General features: G+C 39.1%; 1 protein-coding gene across 1 annotated transcript; it reads left to right on the top strand.

The window, feature by feature from the left end:
• Window positions 1-202: 202 nt before the first annotated feature.
• Window positions 203-17358, top strand: gfra1b (gdnf family receptor alpha 1b; the record flags this gene model as incomplete). Its single annotated transcript, XM_080049270.1, has 10 exons — window positions 203-242; window positions 581-892; window positions 1537-1620; window positions 11467-11645; window positions 12104-12276; window positions 13034-13143; window positions 13913-14047; window positions 14523-14722; window positions 16864-16911; window positions 17206-17358. The coding sequence occupies 10 exons, from the start codon at window positions 203-205 to the stop codon at window positions 17356-17358; spliced, it is 1434 nt and encodes a 477-aa protein (XP_079905396.1).
• Window positions 17359-17876: the final 518 nt, after the last annotated feature.

Genomic DNA, 17876 nt, shown 5'->3' with positions numbered 1-17876 from the left:
TTAATTTATTTGACCATCCAAAACTCCGGGCAGATTCGCACGCTGTGGTTTTTATAGCTGGATCGAGAGCTTGGATTTCTCATTGTTGGGAGCTACAGGATTAACCATCACTTGAACTCGCACGATGTGTCCAACAAGTTTGCTTGATATTTTATTTTAATCTACGAAACACCTCTTTAAACCTGTCAACTCCCAAAGCGCAATGATTTTAACCACTTTTTTCATTATATTGTCCTTCACGGGTAAGTGACATATTGATCTGTTCTATGTCTATGTTTAGACTGTAGTCATAGATGCTCAACTGCACCCGTTCCTTTACAGTTCAAAATAGATGATACATACTGAGGAATAAGCACATTCCTGGCCAAACGGCTGAAACACCTATACTGTTCTGATTGATTGTTATAGCCTACATTTAGGTTTCAGAAAGTTCGCCTGCTCAGTGCGCCTGTGTTGCTAATAAGAGTAGCCTAAATCTCCGATTAAATAATGTCATTGAACATTGTGTGCAGACAATTGTAGACAAATAACTTTCTATCGTAAACATAAATCTTGCTGACTTCCTTTTTGAAACTACCAGACTCAGTGTTCACCTTGAGAGGTGACAGTGGCTCTTCGCCCTCCCGGGCCGTCCGCCTTGACTGCGTAAAGGCGAGCGAGCAATGTCTAAAGGAGTACAGCTGCAGCACCAAGTACCGGACGATGAGGCAATGTGTCGCGGGGAGGGAGAGCAACTTCAGCGCGGTCACCGGCACCGAGGCGCAGGGCGAGTGCCGCAACGCCATAGATGCCGTGAAGCAGAGCCCCCTCTACCAGTGCAGGTGTAGGAGAGGCATGAAGAAGGAGAAGAACTGTCTCAGGATCTTTTGGAGCATGTTTCAGAGTTTACAGGGTATGCACTGATTCAGAGCTAAATTTATCATTAATTGATTTGATAAGCTCACTATGGTGGCTGAGGAGGTATTCAGATCAGTTCCCTTTACGTTGTATATTTAAAATGTATATACTATTTAGTATTACATTAGACTTATGCCTGCAGAAATACCATCAGAAAATGTAATTTAATAATGGTAGGCTACTAAAAGAAAAAGCACAGTGCTGTTGGCAACACTCAGCAGCCTACTGGCTTTTATTATGCTGCTAATGACATGATTTTAGAACAAATGCACAATCCCATGGTTGCACACATTAATTACAGAAAGGCAACCTATTCACAGATTCTATACTTGTTTTAAACACATGTTGGATACTAGCGATTCCTGTACTTGTGACAAACTGAACTTTTAAGGCCAACCTTCTTAATAAGCTATATGACAACATATTCATTTACAAATAAGCTTTCATGTATGCATCAACTTAAGTAATTGACATGGATGACCAATGTCCTATTCAGTATAATTGATATTATAATTGAAGGATAGTTGAAGGATGTCAGATAACATCCACCCACACTGCATGGGCATGTTTACACTATGTAGGCCTTCACACAATTTTAAAGAACATTTAGTTGACAATCTTTTTTTTTTCTCCATGCAGGTAATGATTTGTTGGACTACTCTCCGTATGAACCAGTCAACAGCCGCCTCTCAGATATTTTCCGCCATGCCCCCATAATAGCTGGTAAGACACTGACATTCCCCAGTTTTAAGTTCGGACATTGTGCAAAGTTAAGTGACTGTACACACATGGATCAATTATTCCCCAGTTATGCTTTAAACCCAGCTCAGTCACAGCATCATCACCACTGCCACTAAATCTGTCACTATTTGACAAGCACTCTTTTCTATTGACGTCTGGTTTCGGGCTGCAGCTTTCACTGCCTATTATCCATCACAAAAGCTTTTATCTGCCACTGTGTGACCCACCATACACAAAGAGGAGTAATTTCGTATATTTCACTCACAGCTCTCAAAGCAGTGATGAGGTTTGTATGTTTTTTCTCCCACTGTCACGGTGCTAATGCTGCAAGTAGCATTTATGTGCTGGTTTCAAAGTAATCATCCTTTTAGAGTGGAGTGTGTGTTGTTTGAGCTCCAGGAGCTTTCAGAATTGAATGCCTGGATTTAGGAAAGACAAATGAACGAACAAATTGTTTCTAGCCGTTTGCTGTTGTGAATCTTAATGCCATACATTTCCTCAAATGTCAATGGAGTGCAGGTGGACCTGGGAGTATACACACTATAGGCAGGCATGTTTTTAGATGTGTTGAAATCACACACACACACACACACACACATAAATGCAACACACATATGCGGGAGCAATTAACCATCTGTCTGCGGTCAATGGCACTGATGGAACAAGAGCTGTATGTGCGACAAGTGGGGTGTACACTCTCTGGCACTCTTCAATGTCAGGCTTTCTGGCTGGAGGAGGGCTGCTGCCCTGGCCAGCTACCATTTCAGTGAAAAAAACATGTTCATTTCATTCTCTCTCTCCCTCTCTCTCTGGCACTCGCTGTGATTGAATCCACTTAGCTTATCACAGTGGCCATGCTCCACATGCAATGACATAATGGTTAGCTGTATTTCATAAAGGAGAGCAAAGAATTATTTTTTTTTAATTTGAATTCCTCTTTACCGCACTGGAATCGGTGCAAATGTAGCCAAGAGAAAGGTCTAGCCAGGCAAGACTAAGAAGAATTGGAAGAAATTTGAATCAGGAAAAGTGGTTAAGGATTCATGAGGCTTGAGGATGATTGGGCTAAAAGTGAAACAAAACAAGAATTATGAGGACCAAGAAAAAGTCGCAGTTTGAAATGTTCAGAACTATTAAATAATTTGTTTGACGTAGCCGAGATGAGATGTTTAAAGTTGATTAATTTATATTCCAAAAATCTTATCTGCTATGTGTGGCTTTGTGACGGTGTGACTTTTCATCAGTATAAGTAATATTATAATCACCAGTGTGTGTGTGTGAGCAACATAAATCTGGATGCAGAGGTGGAGCAGGAGCAGAGTAGCCGGTTTAATGTATGGCCGAGTGTAAACAGCCGAAGGGGGCTTGAAGAAAAAATAAATCTCTTAATGGGTAAGATATCAGGAATCCATTTGCCATAAGTGACCTCATTGCTGTCTGCAAGTAAGCCAGGCAGGCCGCAGTGTAAAATGATGCCTCACGTGAGCCAGCACATAATGATCCATACAATATATCCCATGGGTCTCCTGCTAAAACATGATGCCCACTACTCTGTAAGGCTGATCATTCTGGCTTGTTATCATATACATAATCAATTTTAATTCCAAATAGGTTTCAGCCATTTATATTTAATGAAACATATTGACTATGAAAGGAGTAGATTCACCTTTAATGACTAAGGTTCTTAGACACACAATGTTTTGAGCTAAATGCCAACGATGGAAAGCTATCAGTGACAATGCTTACCATTCTTATTTTAAGACAGTATGTTCACCATGTTTACTATCTTATTTTAACATGCTAGCATATACCATTTAGTACTACAACTGATATATTGATATACTGAATATATTTAGTATCAAAGTACTGGTCAAACACTCAAGAAATGTGTACCTGAAAATGGCGCTAGATGAAAAGTCAGGCGATGACCTAAGTGACTACAGGGCATGAATAATGTATATCTACCAAATTTCTAAGTAATCCATGTAACACTTTGAGACATTTGACTCAAAACCACTTGCCAACATCATGGTGTCATCAGGATTGGTGAAAACCTTAACCTGAATGAAAAGATAGAGTTATGCAATCACCAAAGTCATAATCCATTCAATAGTAGTTGAGATATTTAGCCAAAAATGTCAACTAGCCAGTGGGGCAAGAGTTAGTGGGTGCATACTCTGGGGACGATGACTTTGTGTACAACATTTCATGACAACCAATCCAGTATTCTGTTTTCCACTCTTAATGCTAGACAACTAGTACAACTCATCTCTGTCAAGCCCATTTTTCATTTATAGCTTCTGCAGAAAGCTTCACTAATGACGTATTCATAAAATCATTAAGTTAAAGTGAAATGCATGACATCCAAGCCCATAACTGCCAGAATATAGTCTCCAGGAACAGCTGAAATTAAATGTTGTTTCATTTATAAATCACTGAACAAGTGCCTTTCAGAGATGTAACACAATGCTGTTGTTCAGACTGGGGCGGCAATGGGAATACAGAACCTTTAACAAAAAAACTGAGTGTTTTTTACACACATCTTATGTCTTTAAAAATTACTAACTGGGGTACTTGAGGCCATCAACAATGGAAACTCAACTTCTTTACTAAATCAAGTGATTCTACATGCACCTGCAGCTTTTGTTATGCTTCTTCTTAAGTAGGACTCTTTCAGGAGACAAGATTAACCGATTTTTCATTTCCTCAACAAGTCTGACACCAATGGTTAACGATTACACCCCAAGGGGATTTTTGAAGTAGAATTTGCTGTACATAAAAATTAGAAGGGAAATAAATTCAGCCATTTCTTTCTGCCTTTTGGTATGTTCTCAATGCTTCCTTCTGAAAATGAAAACATAAGGCTTAGCCAATGTACATAAGGCTTAGCCAATTTACTACTGCCACCCATGTTCCTACGATGCAATAACAACCATAAACTGGGGGCACTTATTTTCAGTTTCAGTGACAAACTTCAGATATTTTGAACAAGAGATGAAGCTTGGCATGCTGATTTTCCATCGAATAGACTTCAAGAATAATTCAGTGGGTCTGGTTGCCTGAAGCAACAGAATCATCCCTCTGTAGTGTTTGTCCTCTGGCGCTGGCCTGGCTTCCCTGTGAACTGTGCATATATGAGCAAACTGCACCGGATGAACATGTTCCTCCAATGAGAGTTGGCCATTGGAGGAAGAAACACTTAATCTGCTGATCCTTTTTTACGCTTTCAGCCATATCAGCAAATCATCTGAAGGCATTTCCCATCACACACACACAAACACTTCTCCTTTGTATTCATTTGGCCCCTCTGTAACCGTAGAATAATTCAATTTATTTCAACTGAGTTAACCAGAGGGAGCTCACAAACCAGAAATAGACAAGTTGTGGATGCAAAGTTTGAACTTCACTGAGATGCTGTGTAATCAAATAATAAAACCTAAAGAATTCAGTGGCATGAAATGAAACAAATTAAGCTTTATCTGATAAGCAATCATACTGCAGTTAACATGTCTGCCTTATTCGTGATTAAAAACATTATAGTTTCACATGATAACTAGGGCTGGTGAAAAAGGTTTGATGATTTAATAACTTTTGATCAGTAACAGCAGATTTGATCAGTTGATCAATCTTTTTTTAAATATAAAAACTAAATAACTTTGCTTTCATGCCATAATTTGCCACAACGCCTCTCTTAGCACACCAAGGATTTGAGTAGATCCTGAAATCCTCCTTTGTGCTGAGTTGAGAAATCAATTTTGAATCGTTTTGAAGCAAGAATACATTTTTAATCTAATCGTGAGCCCAAAAAACTAAATCTAATCTAATTGTGGAATTTCATAAGATCCATTCCACACCCCTACTGATTACACTGTTGGGGGGGGGGTTACAACATCTCTAAGTAAAAGGAGATGTAGAAATACAACCTCCAACGTGACACACCACGTTTACAGTTTTATAGAGGTGTGTTTGTAGGTATTATGTCCATATCTTGTTTATTTTTTATTTACTTTAAAGGCCATCTTGAAATACTAAGTCAAATCACAATAGATGAAAGCACTTCCCAAAAGATCAATATGAAACATTGAAAAATTGCAGGTCAATAGTTCATGTCAATCACACTGTACTGCAACTATATTTGTCAATGGCTATCCTCAATATCTCAGAATCTACGCGGGCTGGATAAGATTTCATAATGTGCTCCATTGTACAACCAGAGTGTTTGTCAAGTCTCATCACAAATAGTGGTGCTCAACCCTCAGCTCTCCCTGGCTACATGTCCAAGTGTCCTTGGATTGAACTCCAAATTGCTCCAGAGATGGTCAATCTCAGCACTGTGCTTGCCCTTCCATCGATGTGAGTGTTTTTTTGAATGATGATATTTGATTGTTAAGAGCTTTTGAAAATAAGCACACAAATATAATCTATCTATAAAGCAAGAAACGCCTGTCCGTCTGTGTGTGTGTGTGTGTGTGTGTGTGTGTGTGTGTGTGTGTGTGTGTGTGTGTGTGTCTGTCTGTGACTCGCATTTCTCTCTGATTTTTAGTTAGACCGACCTGAGCTTCCAGATATTGTTTGCGCACGGCACAAAGGTGTGCATCCTTGATTGATTTTGAAGTTTTTTGGACGGGCACTGCACTAGTTTGACAAAATTGTGAGTCAAAACATTAACACAGACACACACGCACACAGTCATTCACATGCTAACTAACCCACTCCCAGCATTCGTGCCACTCTGACAAATATTTATTTTATTGGGGGATGATGGCTCAGTAAAGAAGCTTGGATAGGAGAAATTCCTCACCAAGATGAGTGTACCTGATGGCTTAGCCATGACAAGCGGTGTTGAGGGAGCCTACTGGATATGCAACCATAAGTAATGCAGGCAAATGGCTAATCACAGCTTTGTGATAAGAAAATAAAACGCTGCAGGCTGCAACCGACATAGGATAATGTTTTTGGGAAGACATGGAATTATTTCATGTGAGCTAACCACACCTTGCACCTGCGCGCGCACACACACACACACACACACACACAAACATTCAAACCCATGTCATGACAGTGACATACACAAATTCAAATTTATCTCAGTTCCTCAGGCTTTCCTTACATTTCTGAGATTCATATAGAGGCGCATAACTATAAAGGATCATGGTTTTAACTCCTAATGCTTCATAGTTTGAAGGGGGAAAAAGTATGGGGCCATGTCCACAGACCCGCTTTTTAAAATGAGGAGTGTTCCGTGCGTTCCCTGCACTGTGCACACACAAACTGCCGCGCTTTGGATTGGTTGTTCGAAAAAGGAACGTTGGACGAGCTGTGCTTTTTTCAACTTGAGGCATTCAGAGCACTCTGCCTAAAAACTGAAGATGCAGGGAGCATTTAAACGGCAGCAGCACCGCATTGCTGCGTCCAACCATAGAGAATGCATTGCAGAAAGGCCCATAAGCTCACAAAAGTAACTAGACAGCAACAGCTGATGGTGAGAAAGTACATGAGAGGTATCATCATTTAACTATGAAGGTAGATATAATTGTGTATGTCAGTTTGTCAGAATGTCTTTGAATAACTCACCAACCATTCATTCGACCAACTTTACACTTTGTGAGTGCGTATTGCTAATGACCCAAGCGAGTGCATTGCAGAGTCTATATTGTAGTTGTTTGAACTAGTGGTTCTTAAGAAAAGTCAGGCCAGCCGAGTGCACAGCTACTGTAACAGTGCCAAAAGGACGATAGTGCTCCATCATCCTTGGTGAGTGTATTGCTGAGGACCTTAGGAATTGATGTGCCAAGTTGTTTGGACCAGTCAAATAGAACAAGAGTGTGCTGCTACCGTAACTGTGCGAATAGACGTGCAACAAAATCCAAGCGGCAGCACAGGCACGTCTTAACCCTTATGCCCTATTGGTGGAGATTTGTGTATCTGGGGTTGCATTTTTGAGATAATTTTGGCTGTGATTGTCCCCTAGCCATAAAATTTGGTAAGGAGGTGTGTTTTACAATGAAGTTTGGATATTCTGAGTTTCATCCATATCTACTTAATTTTGACTGTGTGAGATGTTTTTGTTACACTGGGACCGTTAGCTACACGATTTGTACCATTGACTTCCATTATAACGACATTTTTTGACCCCCACCTTAAAATTAAAGTGAAAAATTATTTTGACTGTAATTTGCCATTTCTCTGTAGTAAACTTGATAAACTTATGTAAAAATAAGGTCAATAAAAAAAATGCCCCATTTTAGATTTTAACCTCCAATAGAATAAAAACTAGCCTGCTAGAAAAAAATTCACCCCCCCTCAGTGTTGTCATGGAGTTATGACCTACAGATACAGACTAGAATGTTTTTTTTTGTTACCACGCCTTAAATAGGTTTAATAATGCTGTGAAAATGGCATATTTAACATGGGAGTCAATGAGAAATTGCTCTGTTTTGAAACCTGCCCTTAGTTGTCATTCGGAGAACTGCAATTTGTGTCACTTCCGCATTGGATGCTGGTAGAACTCGCTGTGGTTGGGACTTGAGATGAATTGACATGGATCAACTTCCTCAGGCCACTATTCCTATACATTGTCATCACTATTTTCATCACAGGGATTTTCATTCTCAGCATTACATGTGTCAACATGGATAGAGGGATTATGGTCTGCATCAGACTGATGATTAAAAAAAGGAAAGGAATAGCTTTTGAAATAGGAACTAAGTGAGATTTTGCTAATTATATTGGTGCACTTAATAAATGGGTCTTGGGTCCAATCATAAATAGTAAGACACTGGCGTGAATTTAGTGATGCTGGCAGGAAGCCTGGAGCCTGAAGGCAGGATGCAATGAAGGAGCGGATTGGACCACTGCTGTTTTCTATTCATAGTGGGAGATGACAAGAGCGTATCAAGTGGAAGGATAGTTTTAGAAAGATTAAGTAAAGCAGTGATGCATTGTGAAAGAGCATTCTACACCATTATTTTAGACAGTAAACTGCAATAGTAATTTTGTGGTTTTCAGTATCTGGGATATGGACTTTTTAGGGAAATTAAATTACACTATTTAGCAAGAGCTTAACCTGACCATCTTGTTCTCAGTGGCATGCCCCGACAAAACTGGACGTTTTCATTGACTGAGTTAATAGTTATACAGTGTTTATTTTGTTTATCAGCCAGTATAGTATAAAGTGCTGTAAAGGGCAGATGCTAACTTTTGAAGAGAAACTTCTAAGGTCCAGGATTCACCTCATCATTATTCGAGAGGCATCAAGAGACACATCAAGGGTACCATGTGTCAAATAAGTTTGCACCATTTGTATGCTTAAGCTCATCTGAAAGATTGTTTTCAGCTATTAAATGTTACAAATGTTGTATATACACTGCATATCCTTCACTGGCATTACGTAAGTTAGGCCATCACAATCACTGGACACCCTTGCAGCTGTACAATAAAGAAGTTCTCACATTAGCTGAATGCAAACCCCAGGGACACCATAATTACCCTTTCTCTTTGAGATTCATATTTAACTCTAACTTGGCTGGCGGTTCCTTCAAAAGGTGTTTGGTGTCAACCTATCAAAGGTCAAAGGGTCAGATTGCACTGCTTGCTGCACTGGCTTGTTATTGGGTCTACATCAATGGCTACATGGTGGCCTTGCTCAGGGGTTGCAATTTAAGAAGGCTTAGTGAGATTAGTTTTTTCTTAAGCCTTGGGGACTTTTACAAGCTATGGAATGATTTAGCGGATAGGATTGCAGATCCTGTTATGCACTGAGAAGTCAACAAACTAACAATAATGGATGTAAACTCTACTATTGTGAGAATGCTTGTCCACAAATCACCTTTTTTGCAGTTGGTTGTATTTTTCTGTGATAGCAATTCAAACATGTCTGTTATTTCTCTGCATGGCGACATACATGTCTGCTTGGAGACATACATGTCTTAACGTAAGTCGTAACTAATGATTACATTTGTGGTGCAATGGACTAAATTAAATAGTGCAAGCAGCACAGAACAAACACAGACAATGAATACTAATCTTAAACATAGCCTTGTTTGTTCAAAACATTACCAGTGTCAAATGACTTAATAATAATAGTTGTGGTACTGTTGTGGGACATTATGCTTTTCTTGTACTCATGGAGGATTTGAATAAAGTAATGGCTGTACCTCGCTTCATCACTAATGTCATTATAATGTCATTATGCACCCATGAACTTCAATGTGATCTTAGAAACAGTTAAACATGCGTTGTACCCAAATTACCCGTAAAACAGAGAAAATGTGAACCTTAAAGTAGCTTATTTAATACAAAATTCATCCCGATAGGAAAGGTTTTTGTCTGCCGTGGGGTGTTTGCATCTAAATGAAGTCATAAGTGACCTACAGCTTCAACCTCCTTACTCACACTTAACTTGGGACATCTGCTACATGCATGTAAACACATTTTCAAGTATCTTTTAATCCAAGTCCTCAAAGTGAGAAAAAAATCATTAAAAAACATAGGTAAGCATGTCCCTCTAGGTAACAATAATGTAGGTAACTGTCACACGTATGGTCGAATAGCTTAAAATAGCCACTAAAGGATCAAAGCCCACATCTCCAGGCACTTGTCAGATGTAAGTAATGGGTTTAGTAATATGTGATTAACCGAAGGTTCAAGAATGTATTCAGATTTAATCATGGCTCATTCTGTGGTGCATGAATGAGTGCAGTGAGCTTCAATTCCACCTCAAAAGGCCGAATTACAGGATTCATTCTTCCATAACGAGGCTGGAGATACAGTGTGTTGTATTACTGTGCAGGAGTCAGTCGAGCAGGAAGGACTTGAACTACAACAAATGAGGAGAATTTGATGTGAGGTTCATTGTGTTAGCAATTTAGAGATGGAAAGGCATACTGGGTTGGGAGCAAAGATGGATGGCTTGGTTTACAAGTCAAATTAGGGAAAAAGCACTGCATCTTAACAGGTTTGTGTTTTCAAAGTGTACAATTTCTGTTTATTATGTAACTGAGGCCGAGGACCACTTAATCAGTTTTGAGTCACACAATGGGATAATTCGAAAAGAGATGAGAGGTCAGTGTTGTCTAACGTTTGGGTTTTCATCATGAATGCCAGACCTAATGAGGTCTGAGAGGGAGAGTGGGGGATCTGATAATAACCTGGAGTACAGCCTGAACCCAGTGAATTTAGAGTTCAAACATGTAACAAAGCAATTGCAACAAATGGAGCAACAACTTGCTGTAATGATGACTAATAAGGTATCCCCTGGAAAGGTCTATATCCACACAATTTGTCTAAGGTTGAACTCAATCATACATGGAATTTGGAAACAAAAAAAGCTTTCATGCTTTTGCTGTTTTTTGTTTCAAACAGGGGTACAAGAAATTGTGCACTTCTAGTATAAAATTGGGAATGGGTTTTAAATACACTAGAATTTTTCGACATTATGTAAAGCGTTCTGGTTATGACTTTGGAAATACTCACTTGCCAGCGTGTTGAAAATGTATGTCAAATGTTTCACAGTAGTATTTATTTTCTCCACCGTAATAACAAGAGTATATTTTAAAGCACCTAAGATTGGCTTTTTAAACTCCTAATGACTGTGACGTCACTTCATATGACACATATATTTCTCCACATTTGTCTCTGTATCTCTGGGCTGCACTATAGCTTTCCTCTCCTCGTCAAATTCACTCATGACTCTGATGAAGATTTTGAAGTATTGATCATTTATGATGCTTTTTACAAGTGTAATCCAGTGCAACAAGTGCTCAATAATTCCTAAAGCAGGTTATTCATTATGAAATTATGTCTCTTTTCTCACTCTCTCTCTCCTAGCTGACCCTGCGCCCACAAAGGAGAACAACTGTCTGAATGCTGCCAAGGCCTGTAACCTGAATGACACGTGTAAGAAATACCGCTCAGCTTACATCAACCCCTGCACTAGCAGGGTGTCTGCATCTGAGGCCTGCAACAAGCGCAAGTGCCACAAAGCCCTGCGACAGTTCTTTGACAAGGTAATTAAGCATGTTAATTTTTTTAAACCTATTTGCTGCTCTCTTTTTTTGTATGTTTGAGTTGGTTCGATTTAAACCAACATCCGAAACCAGGTGTCAACTGTCTAGGAGATCAAATCCAATCTCTCTTTAAAAGGCTTGCTAATTTTTTTTAACTCATAATATTACTTAACTCCACTTAAAGCTATCATTCTCATTGAGACACAGCCATAGTGAATCTGAAGTCTCTATGATCAGATTTCTTCACTACTTTCCCAAAGGTATTTCTAAATTGATTAGGGGAGTTAATCACCTACTCTAGTGCAGATGAAAGCTGCATTGGAAGTTGAGGATGTATTCTTTAGATGGAAAGTGTAAGGGGACAGTTCTGCAGACATTTAATATTTTGCCCTTCAGGCTACAACACCACCTGCATCATGGAGTGTCCGTATGTTTCCTTTTCTTTCCAAAATCAAAAGGTGCCAAACAAATACAGCTATGGGATGCTGTTTTGCTCCTGTCCAGCGGCAGATCAGACGGCGTGTTCCGAACGCAGACGGCAAACAATTGTACCCGTGTGCTCCTACGAGGATAAAGACAAACCCAACTGTTTGTCTCTTCAAAATATGTGCAAGAACAATTACATCTGCAGGTAAGAATGTCTGATGGTCTTCGGGTCAATATTAACATTTAGAAAGCAATTCTAATCCTTAGGAAGCATGTGTCACCAGCATAGAAACATTCAGTTGTAATTCAGATCTATTCAAGAGATGATACTTAATGTTCAATCTCAGAAAATTAACATCCTGGGGTTGAATCAATTTAAATTAAATCTATGATCAAAGAGGAGTTACTTCCAATAACTGCATAGTACAAGTCATGGTATTCTACACTAAACAAAAATATAAACGCAAAACTTTTGTTTTTGCTTTATTGGGGGGGGATCTGGGGGGTCAGAAAATCAGTCAGTTTTTAAAATAAAGCTAAACTGCACATTTCAGAGTGGCCTTTTTATTGTGGCCAGCCTAATGCACACCTGTGCAATATTCATGCTGTCTAATCAGCATATTAATATGCCATACCTGTGAGGTGGGATGGATTATCTCGGCAAAGGAGAAGTGCTCACTTACACAGATTTAGAAAGATTTGTGAATAATATTTGAGAGAAGTGGTTCTTTTGTCTATATAGAAAAAGTTGTAGATGTTTGAGTTCAGCTCATGAAAAATGGGAGCAAAAACAAGTGTTGCGTTTATATTTTTGTTAAGTGTATGTACTTTACTACATACTATGTCATACTATACTGCGTATTATGTCATAGTATGCTAGTTTGTATGTCTCTTTAAATGAGTTAACAGTTGACAAGGCGCAGGATTTTAACATCTTTCATTTGTATCTCTATTTCTTTAAGGTCAAGGCTGGCTGACTTCATCAGCACATGTCAGCCTGAAGCTCACTCCATATCCGGCTGTCTGAGGGAGAACTATGCTGACTGTCTGCTGTCGTACTCAGGTCTCATTGGTGAGTTATTTTCTGAGGCTTTTCAAAATTGGCCTTCACAAATTGGCAGATTAATTATAAGGCTAGACTAGTTACAGCAATAAAGCGGTTAAACATTATTTAAAGACATACTAAGCAATATCCATCGAAAGTTTGTTTATGTTAATACTAACAGCGGCAATAGTTGACGCTCAGAGCAAGTGGCCGGGCCGTTCCCCAAAACGCCAAGGTATAAACATGAAAAGCTGCTGGCTCTTAGCCAGGCTTTTTAGATCGCCGTTAGTGAGCTACTGCAGTGTGTAAACACCCACATTTTCTTCAGCGTGCACACACGACGGACAGGTAGCGGATGATGAGTAGATATTAGCTGATAAAATCTGAAAGTAAATGTTGAGACCTGTATTATTTGTTCCCTTTCTTCAGTAGTTTTTCCATTAGGGGGTTTCATTCTGTAGAAAGGAAAAACAATGTCCTGCTGAGTTTTAGTAATGAGGTTTGGACGCAGGGTATTCAGCAAGTGACCAATTGCAAACTCAGCAGGCAGACATTTTAATTTACACAACTCATTTTGCACTCAGGTTACACACTCTAATGCCAAGCAATTCAAGTCAGTGAGGCCTATAATCATGATTTAGCTGATTTTTATGTCAGTTTCAAGACAGAATGGATGAATCCCACCCCTCCGGCCAGCATTATAAAATTTCAGTTTGAAGTGCGTCAAAACTGACTGACTACAACAAAGAGTCTTGGCTTGACTGACCATATTTGTCTTTTTTCTTTTTTGCTGCAGGTACAGTGATGACACCCAATTATGTGCGTTCACTTGGTGTCAGCCTTTCACCATGGTGTGACTGCAGCAGCAGCGGGAACAGCAAGCCAGACTGTGATAAGTTTGCCCAGTACTTCACCAACAATCGATGCCTACGTGAGTTCCCAGACTGACTTAGCTGTCATGCAGAAATATGATTCTCTTAGTTCCAACCTTGCAACGCTCTTTACTGCATACAGTAAGGTCAAATAGACCTCTTGGGTTGTCTAGACTTGGGAGATAATGCCTTGAACAGGAATAGTATGTGATGGTCTATCAAGTGATTAAGACTAGATTGATGAAAAAAGGAGAGGAAAGGTAGACATCTGCTGAATTGTTTGATGTGAAGACTATATTACAGGACTCAGAGGACATTACGTTGGATAATGATTATTATATGTGATTAACAATCTAGAGTTGAATCCAAGTCATGAGATATACATATTTCTCTCATATAATGTATTTCTTCAATTGTGCTAATTTATTTAAAAAAACAACTTTGTCAATGGACCATTTAATTGTACGCTATCCAGTAAAACAGACATTCTGCATATGTAGGATCCTTAATGTCACAAATCAATAATTTTTGCAGGTAATGCCATCCAGGCATTTGGCAACGGTACAGATGTTGGAGTATGGCAACCGCAACCCCCCATTCAGCCTACTGTCCTAGAGCCTGGCATCACTCGGAGGGGTAAAGAACGAACTAATAATGCTCTGGACGCTCTCACAGACATGGCCAAACTGGATCTGGATGGCGACTCATTGTATCACATCTGTGGAACTTTACAGGTAAAGTTGGAAAACTAGAGTTTCTGTTTACTTCGGATATATGCTGACGGACACTGAACATGTGGTTTTATGCTAAACAAAATACAAATTAGAGACAAAAGTGGAGATTAATTTTTGTTATCACTGAAAAGTGTCAGCTTGCTGATATATATATATATTTTAAATTAACTTTATTGGTCTGATAGGTAATTCCTTGTTTAATAATGGAGAACAACGTTCAAGAAAAGCCTCTGCACGATAACAAATGTTTTGCTGAAAGCTTTTCGTCCTAGCTTTTGAAGGCATCCGAACCCTTTAACTACTTCGGAAAGTTACAGATTCCAAATTTAGACCCTAGAAATTAGGAAGAGATGTATTCTATCTGAGTCAGACGACTTGTACCGCCACCTTGATGGTTTTATGATGGCATGCACATAATCCTCCCTCCTGGGCAGAAAGATGAGACGTCAGTGTGGAGTCAGTTTCCAAAGCTGTCATGTCAAAGCTAATTGGTTGCCACAGTAACATCAGAAATGGGCCACAGGGGTGGTGTGTGTGCATTTCTGTGTGTGCAGGGACGCCGTATCATTGTGAGGGTGTACCCCCCACTGTTCTGTCCCCCAAGGGGATACGTTTACTTCAATCACTGTCAGCTTTGGAACAACTATAGCTGCTAATGGTTCAATAATAAAGAATTCAATGCTGATTCTGATGTGAAACACTTTCACCTCTCCGCTGTTGAAAGTACAGAAAATCACTCATTCAAAAGAGCTACATTCCATCAGATTGCAAGGAAACTGACTTCGCTCTGACAGGGCCCTAGATTCGAGCTTTACAAAGCACAGATATTTTTTTTTTTTTTTTGTCCTAACACAATTCAACAAAACCTAAATAAACTCTTGATCTCAAATTGTACACGGTTAGTTCTTAAATTCCTGATCAAACTCCTGCTGTGTAATATCTTCAAAAAACTCAAAAACAATGCCAACAACTAAATCGACCTCATGATGAAATTGTTACATCATATAAAAAGCAGTCATACTTTTTTACCGTGGATACTTTTTTTTTTTTAGATCTAAAAATCATTGCATTCAATATAAGTCTTACCTAAATAACCTTGTTTGCAAAAATGTCCACTATTAAAAACCAAAATGTCGCGGATAATGACGATAATGTAAATGGATATGATTTTGAAAATATCAAATACAAACATAAAATGCCAATAACTCTCATAAATTGGTATTGCTTTTGCTTTGAATGTGCTTATAAAGTATGCTCTCCAGGTTCCTTAGAGATGTTGAGGCTTCACCAACACACTACAGACCTGTACTATTCGCCTCCGATAAATGCTATGGGACTATATTTTTAAATGAGATGATATCACATACTTTAAGCAGGACGATCTATCATATTGGCTTTTAATAGCGATAATATGATTTATCACCTGTAAAAACATCCTCCAAGAGGAAAGATCTCCTACAGAACAATTAATCATTCTTCTGCACAGTCCATGATTCACAGATTTCTTTCTACTTAAGAACCAAGGCCCGGAGTGTTTATTATGTACCCAAACCACTGTAGAGTCGCTTTATCACTTCCTTGGTCCATCTCTGTATCTGGGGGTGTGTATTTGTTTGTGTTTTTGTGTGTGTGCAATTACGTGTGGGTATTTCTTTGTGTGGCTGTAAAGGTTTGGAGCAATCTGAGAAAAAGTTGTATGTATAAAACTGTCATAACCTTGAGCTGGAATCTCACAGACACAAACTTTTACATAAACCCACACTCAAATCTATATATCTTTCTCGAGGACAATGATTATACAGGGTCCCTATAGATTTAAACTATAGTGATTGACAGGCACTGGAAGTATTATCATGAATCCTGTTGCCCAGGCAATGGGAGTTGTTTAGTCTGACCTTGTTTTACTATGACGACTTTGCCCTTCTCTAAGCTACAATTCAGTTTCCAGGCCACAACAATCTATTCATCCCACTGCATTGATACTGGCTGAAATGGATACACGTTGAACAAGCAGTTTGCTGTATTTTTAAATAGCATTTCTGCATCACTAGCAGGCAGCAGCCAGTCTGTGATCTTGAAAGACAAGCTATTAGAAATGATGTTAATGTTTCTCTGCCTTATTTCTTTTTTCTTCCTTCCAGGCCCAAAAACTGGTGTCAAATGCAACAGTGGATACTACTCTATGTGTGGTATGTAAGGACCATGTGCTGGAAAAGTGGTGGAAATGATGGTGTTTATTTTCTTCCGCCGCTATTTTTAGTGTCATTGAACATTTCAATTCAAACCTAAGCCATGTATAAAAAACATTTTACCACGCGTTTTGAAATACATTAAATGTGGCTGCAATGTAAATAAGATAAAAATATTTCTGACCCAACTTTCAAGGCCAGTAGTATCATAAACACGTATATGATTGTAGTTACACAAGCTACACGTATTGTGATCCATTACGTTCAACACTAAAGCTTTGTCTTTTCCCACAGAACCATCAACTGGATGAGGCCATAGACTCAAATGCCAATGCTAGAAGCACAGCAGCTGAACTCACCAGCTTACACTGCCCTAATGTGCTCCTTGTACCAGCCTTTGCTTTCACACCAATAGTACTTCTGCTCAAAGGTTTCCAGCTTTTGTAGGATCTGCAGACTCTGGATCAACGCTCTTATCCCAAAAACCTCTTTTAATTTAGATAATTGAAAAGTGTGACACCTGTACTTTTACTTTAAATGGAAATCAGTTACACAGGCACAGTTATAGCAATGACAGGTTATGTCTGAGGACTTCACATCGACTGTTGCGCTGTTAAAATCAGACCTGCTGAAGCTGTTGGTGGAGTTATCAGCTCATTTGCCTCATGGGGGCAATTTGGTGACTCCAAGAATCAGATCCACACTAACGAACACTCGTGGAGTTAAACCCTGTGATCCGATAACCCTGTGAATAAATTAATTTCTTTGGAAAGTGTGCAATCAGCGCACATCTGACTGTATGGACTGCCAATGTGCACAACAGTGTTTTTGAGGATTAAGTGGAATCGTTTTCTGCATAAGTGTGCTCTGATTTGTCCTGCCAATAAATGTGCTTAGGTTCAACAAAAGGGACAACTAGTGTTGATCTAAAAGTGTTGATCTATATTAAGTCACAGCAGGGAACT

Source organism: Ammodytes marinus (genome assembly GCF_949987685.1).
Source record: "Ammodytes marinus genome assembly, chromosome: 20".
In the NCBI taxonomy this organism is placed as follows: Eukaryota; Metazoa; Chordata; class Actinopteri; order Uranoscopiformes; family Ammodytidae; genus Ammodytes; species Ammodytes marinus.
Note: the sequence above shows the minus strand (reverse complement) of the source record. Positions and strands in the feature narration are given on the sequence as shown.